This window comes from Ciona intestinalis, chromosome 5 (assembly GCF_000224145.3).
Source record: "Ciona intestinalis chromosome 5, KH, whole genome shotgun sequence".
NCBI lineage: Eukaryota > Metazoa > Chordata > Ascidiacea > Phlebobranchia > Cionidae > Ciona > Ciona intestinalis.
In genome coordinates, this window is record NC_020170.2 from 4,931,488 (window position 1) to 4,937,879 (window position 6,392).

The 6,392-nt window shown below is 37.3% G+C and overlaps 2 protein-coding genes across 2 annotated transcripts; one reads left to right on the plus strand and one right to left on the minus strand.

The window, feature by feature from the left end:
* Positions 1-1,547: 1,547 nt before the first annotated feature.
* On the minus strand, positions 1,548-4,095 carry LOC100186040 (mitochondrial Rho GTPase 1). Its single transcript, XM_002130257.3, has one exon. It carries the CDS (start codon positions 3,894-3,896, stop codon positions 2,016-2,018), a length of 1,881 nt encoding a protein of 626 aa, XP_002130293.1. The 5' UTR covers positions 3,897-4,095; the 3' UTR covers positions 1,548-2,015.
* Positions 4,096-4,547: 452 nt separating this feature from the next.
* LOC100175854 (surfeit locus protein 6 homolog) lies at positions 4,548-6,390 on the plus strand. Its single transcript, XM_018812000.2, has 2 exons — positions 4,548-4,618; positions 4,988-6,390. The coding sequence occupies exon 2, from the start codon at positions 5,032-5,034 to the stop codon at positions 6,070-6,072; it is 1,041 nt and encodes a 346-aa protein (XP_018667545.1). The 5' UTR covers positions 4,548-4,618; positions 4,988-5,031; the 3' UTR covers positions 6,073-6,390.
* The last annotated feature ends 2 nt before the right edge of the window (positions 6,391-6,392 follow it).

Here is a 6,392-nt window from a genome sequence, read left to right on the forward strand (position 1 = left end):
AAATCCAAAAATAGAAATTATATATCACATGCAGCACAGTACTATTCAATACAAAAGACTAGCATGGTATACTGTTATATACTTAAATTATTTATGTCTTATAAGCCTTCAAAAGATTAAACTAAACAGATACAACATATTACTAGAATTAAAGTCTTACATGTTCTCTAGATGCCTACCAAGTCTAGATGGCTACCAGTACCGAGTCTTTATTAAACATAAAATAACACCCTGTCTTGCAGATTATAGCAGTAATCCAAAAGACAGAATACGATTACAGAATACATACATAGTTTAGTGCTTAAACATTCTAATAGGAACTCAAATTACACAATAAACATTTTTATATACTCTTTTGGTGAGAACTTATATTAGCAGTACACGTTTTGGACTGTGGTAAATTGTTGTGTAAAAAAATTACCAAAGCCTGCAAATTAACGTTAACAAATTGTATTTGAAAAATATATACACACTGTATAACGTAGGCTACGGTAAAGTTAATTGGTTCAAGGCTCGTCGCTGCTACTATTGTGGGCGTATGTGTCCTTGGGCAAGACACTTAACGGCAATTGCTCCAACCCAGTGGCCACTAATGGGTTGTCCAAATTAACAGCAATATATAAAAAAATAAATCCCCCAAAAATAATTACCTACAAAGTAACATACATGGTAACTCGTAAGCTGGCACGAGGTGTTAAACCCGTGTTATAACGACTGTCGTTTTCCAGCCACGCGAGGATAAAGTAGTTACATTCATTCATTCATACCTCTTTATACGTGAGTGAGATCTTGCAGCCTGACACTCCATGGGGCCTGAGATTTAAAGAGAATGAAAACATGAACCATATTACCCCGACTTACAATTTTACTCGTATTTATCAAACAGGTAGATTTAATTTATTTCGTATAATATTAAATAAAGTTTTACGATAATAAATACGTAACGGACCAACGAAAGTATCGATTCAATTAACAGCATTCTTCTGTATAATAACAATACCGGCGTATCGCGTTACCAGGTTTACGCTGTTAACGCTTGTTAACATGGATACATTTGTATCATCTTTATAATAACAACGTTTTAGCCCGTAGCTCGTTTGTATTGCCCAATAGTTAAATGTACTCAAACCCAGTCCTGTAAAACATCGGTGTCATGCTTTTTTAATGTTCAAAAATTCCGGGGTGACATTTGTAATTTAGAGTTACCCTTATTAAACATTGGTGCAATTAGGAACGTCTTTAATTAATGTGATGTATGCAGTTTATTTTTGTTCTACCTGTTTGTATAGTCATCTAGTAGCGGGGCGGGGAAACTGGGTTGTTAAAACATAAGATGTCACACATTTTTCAAAAGTTAGAGGAACATCTCAACATATTCCTATACACCATTAACGTTACGCCTCTGCTTAAAGTAAGGTTAAACATGCATAGATCCATATTACTATACGCCAAAGGGGCAAAATGGGACAAACCTGCTGATTTTTCTGTTACAATACTATATAAGTACACAAGATCGTCAAAATGCACACAGCACACATACAACCCAATAAATAACCAAACATTGCATGTATTAAAAACGCATTCATAAGTTACCCAATACAAGGATACTTTAATTTGAAAGCCACAATAACTTGTTAATGTATAAAGATTTGCCATGGTGTATACTATGTACATTAATTTGCAACAGGAAAAGACATTTCGGTAAAACAGTGGGTTTTAGTAATAGTAAGAAATTTTGACGAAAAATTCCCAAAAATAGATAGGGTTTATCTAAGGGCAAAATATTGCTTGGGTTTATATGCAGCTTTGTTGACAATGCATGTTAACAGAGTATCCATTCTGGTTAGGCTATGCAGCGGTAATACTTTGCAACATTGAATTAATGCACCTAGGTTATAACAGCAATGCAATAGGCACTTGCAGCTAAATACTGGGAGCTGTGAATATAGTTCACAACATAGGAGTGGTTTTTATTTTAAAATCACAGTTTTAGCGTGGTAGTAAACTAGTACCCACTAGGACTTCAAAAAATTAGGTTTCTTGAAAGTGTTTGAGTATTTGTACAGGCCGTATCCCAGACCTGCAAGTATAGCGGTTGTGATTCCTATTTTTAGAATTATTCCAAGTGCAGAAGTTTGATGTTCAGTTGAGGATTTTGGAACGGCAGCCATTTCTGCAATTGTCTCATACACTGACGTGCTGCTCTTCTGTCTTGAAGAGAAAGCTATGGGAGGGGGAAGACTGTTTTGGAGGCAAAAGTCCACTGGCTGAAGCGCACATCTTTGTTTCACGGCTTTACCATCAGCTTTGGTGGCAATTACAATACAGGAGACGGAAGAGCCAACCACAAACTGCTTGTGAACTTCAACACAGCACTGAAAACTGTCGGCATCAGTGGAATCGTACAACAAGCAAACTACATCACAGAGAAATGAACCTTCTCCTGCTGCAAGGAGGTCAGAAACATCAACTTCATGCAGAAGAAGATAGACAGGTGAAAGGTTTTTCACTTGTACCTCATTTACTGCGAACACAGACACTTGGCTGTGCTTGGATTTCTTTGTATTCTCACTTGTTTCTAGAAGCCCCTGGAGGAAAGCAGATTTCCCAACGCCTCTGACACCAATCACTTTACATGTAAATATATCTCTATTATTTTCATCAGTGGCATGCGTAGTACTGTTCGTTGTGAAGTGAATTGCCTCTGCCTGTGACGCGCAGTCCAGAAGAGCCGAGTATCCAAGGTACCCTAAGTACTCCAAAGTACGAGGAGCATCAATGAACGTAGTTAGCATCCACTGCGACAGAAATCCAGCTCTTGTGATCCAGCCTTTGCTGTTAGTGCATACAGTATTTAAGACTTCTGATCCCCACGGTTCATATGGGAAGACAGAGAACAAGTCGTCCATCTCCATCGGATTCAATGCTCCATCTTCATCTTTATCATACTTGGAAAAAACTTCATTAAGGAACTTTCTTGCATCCATTGTGAGCTGTGGGATCGTGTCTGCTGGAGCAGGCGGCAGATCGGGACGAAGGTAATCTTCATTAATCTGGAGAAGACCATTATATCCAAATTTCCTCAGTACAGCCCATGTTGTTTCATGTCTGCCTCTTTGAACAAACAACAGATGCAGGTAGAGGAAACCATCACATGTGAGGCTATCATCCACTATTCCATCAGGGCAGTTCTTCTTAACAACATTTTTAACATCTTGTAAGGCCTGCATGGCAAGGGGAGTGCTGAAGCAGATTTTTTGGAAGTAGCTTAGTTCGTCGTCATTTAACACCCCATCATTGTCTTTGTCGAACAGTTTAAATATTCGCACCAAAGCTATCTTGCTTTCTGGCTTTAAATCACCATCCTGGGGGGAATATAAAGGTGCTGTTGGGTACAGAACAGCTTTCTGTGCAAAGAAAAACATCTCACTGACATTATTCAGTGTTTTAGATGAGCATTCAATGCACGTCTCAATCTCAGGGAAGTCATTCATAATAGGAATAACTTCGTACATTTTCGAGTCAGAAATCAGGTCCGATTTATTTCCAACAAGAATAATGGGAAGCATTGACTCATGCATTGAGCAATCCTTGATTAATGGCATCCACCTTTCTTTGATTTTCTCCAGTGTTGTTAAATCTGCAAGATCATACACCAGACACACAACATTGGCTTTAGCAATTTCTTCACATAGTTGGTATTCGCCTTGCTCTTTCTCGGAAAAATCTACGATATGTGTTGGTACCTTCTCCGGTGTGACGTCACCAGGTATGGTAATTTCTTCTACGCGATCTGGAACATCTTCGGGAAACTCTTCGCCGACGAGAGATAAGATTAACGACGTTTTCCCCACTTTGGGCTCGCCTAACAGCAAGATATGTATGTCCTTCCACATTCTGTCTCACCCAAAATTCATTACAGCTTATTTTAAACGGCGTACAGTGTAGCGAGTGTAAGTTCTTGTAGACGACTTGAAAACTAATACTATACGCCGATTGTATTTCCACGAAAAATTTAGCAATTGCACTGCTAAAACAAATGACCTGAGGTAGAGTATATTTATTAAAATCATATATACTGTAAAAAATATCGATTTTTATTTTAAAATTAACATTTATACCGCAACCTGTATACCTGTAACTGAAGTGACCTTTCCTATTTTATATACCAAAGTATGTTCAGTAGTTAGTTGTGTGGTGATTCTCCTATACCCGGGCGGAAAACTTACGTGTAACACCGAAACTGTCTTTTCTAGTATAATATATTATTCTACTTTGTCGGTATTTTATCGATTGCACGATTGTATAAATTAAAAAATTCGAAAGAAAGGGGGGAGCGTTATCAATCAAACGGACTTTGCCGTTCGCGTTGTAACATTTAATTCATGTAAAAAGGGTAAAAAAACTAACTGTATTGCCAAACACCTCATTGCGACTATTATGTATGTTATTATGATCAATAATACAAAAAAAATGTTTTTTTCGTAATACAAAAATACGAAAAGTCACTGTTCGATCTGCCTAAAAAAATAATGGGAAACACTCAACATGTGTTTGGAAAAATCAGTCAAGCAGAACAGCAGAATTTTGGCCGATTTTTATTTTATAAGAAGAACAAGTAAGTTATTTATATTCCTATGTTATACACGTTATAAACAATTTTGTATGTTGTATTATCTTAATTTACCAGGCAAAGTAAATTTTGTTGACGTACTTTCTGTTCTAATTCAATGAGCAGCTATTCGTATAGTCTTATACTTTTAACTAAAGGGTGCTACTGAAGAATCTCCCCCCCCCACCTTATTTGCTAACCATTAACTCCTAACCCCTATAACCACTAACTACTAACCCCTATAACCATTAACCATCAACACCCAACCCCGTAACCTAGGGGTTGGGTTAGGGGTTAGTGGGAGGGAGAAGATTCTTCACTAGCACCTTGCTTATGCAATTGCGGTATCTGATTAACAATGCAATGTTTCAATAGAGGTGTCGTGTAAATTAGGTGGTTGGTAAAGCATACCTGTTTAAATGGCTGTAGCCCAAGACAGTGTTGCCACTCCTGGGGAGCAGCAGGATGTCATTACAAAACTGAACTTGTACTTTAAATCAGTAGTTGACATGATCCCCAGTGATGCTTACTTCACAAAGATAACAGACGCGAATAAGCGACATAAAAAGGACAAAGACATAGACGCGGAAGACAAAATACCTGCGAGTCAGGTAAAGGCGATGGTAAAAAGGAGAAAGCTTAATCCTAAGCTGATGAAGTCTACGAGTCAGATGATGGAGATGGAGAGTAGTGAGGAGGAAGAGGATACCGCTCCTCCTCAGAAGAAGAAGATCATAAAGAAGGAAGGATCAGGTGATGACCCAAGCTCCATCACTGATCTTCAGAAGAAGTTGCAAGAGAGGATAAGTGATATCAAATCTCAAAGAAATTCAAAGAATCGGACTCCAGAGGAACAGGAAGCCATCCGGATCCGGAGGAAGCAAGAGAGGAAGAGATACAAGCAGAAGAAAATGCAGAAGCAGATCAAATTAAAGGGAGATGAAAAAGAGACCGCACAGGTCGAAAAAACACTTGTTAAAAAAGAAGAAAAGAAGCCAGTCAGAGATAAAAATGGAAAAGTTGTTTTCAGTAAATTCGACTTTGGGCAGGCGGATGAAAAAGAGAAAAAAAACAAGAAGAAAAAAGATCTTCCTACTGGTAAAAATTATGAAGTCTTGCTCAATAAGGTAAAAGTAAAAAAAGAGAACTTGGAAAAGTTAAAAGAAGAGAACCCTGCTAAAGCATCAGAGGTAGTTGCTAAAGAAGGCTGGAGCAATGCTATGGCAAAAGCAGAAGGAATTAAACTAAAGGATGATCCTGCTTTGTTGAAGAAGTCAATAAAGAGAAAACAGTCTATTAAAAACCAGAGTGCGAAGAAATGGAAAGAGAGAGAGGATAAAGTAAAAGAACAGATGGACAAACGACAAGAAAAACGTAAAAATAATATTGATAAAAAAAGGGACCGAAAAAAGAACTTATCAAAGGGAAAAAAAGGAAAAAAGGGGGCTCCAGGATTTTGAAATTCTTAAACTAAACAGTTTTTAGTTGTTTTCCATCTTTAGGTTTGAGATGTGTTTACTCTTTTCTGCTCACTTTTTACAATTGTTGTATAATCTTTATTAAGAATATGAATCCTTTGCTTTAATAATATCAACCCTTTAATGATCGCCCTGTTTCAAATTCTCCTTACTGTGTAGGCATGTTTAAATTGGTTTAATAGTTACCTGCAAACTAAAATATATAACCTGTCATAGTTTATCACAAATTTCAAGTTTCCCTACCCTTTCCTATGATATGTAATATTGAAAATGACAACTTATTACATTATGCGCAAACAGGT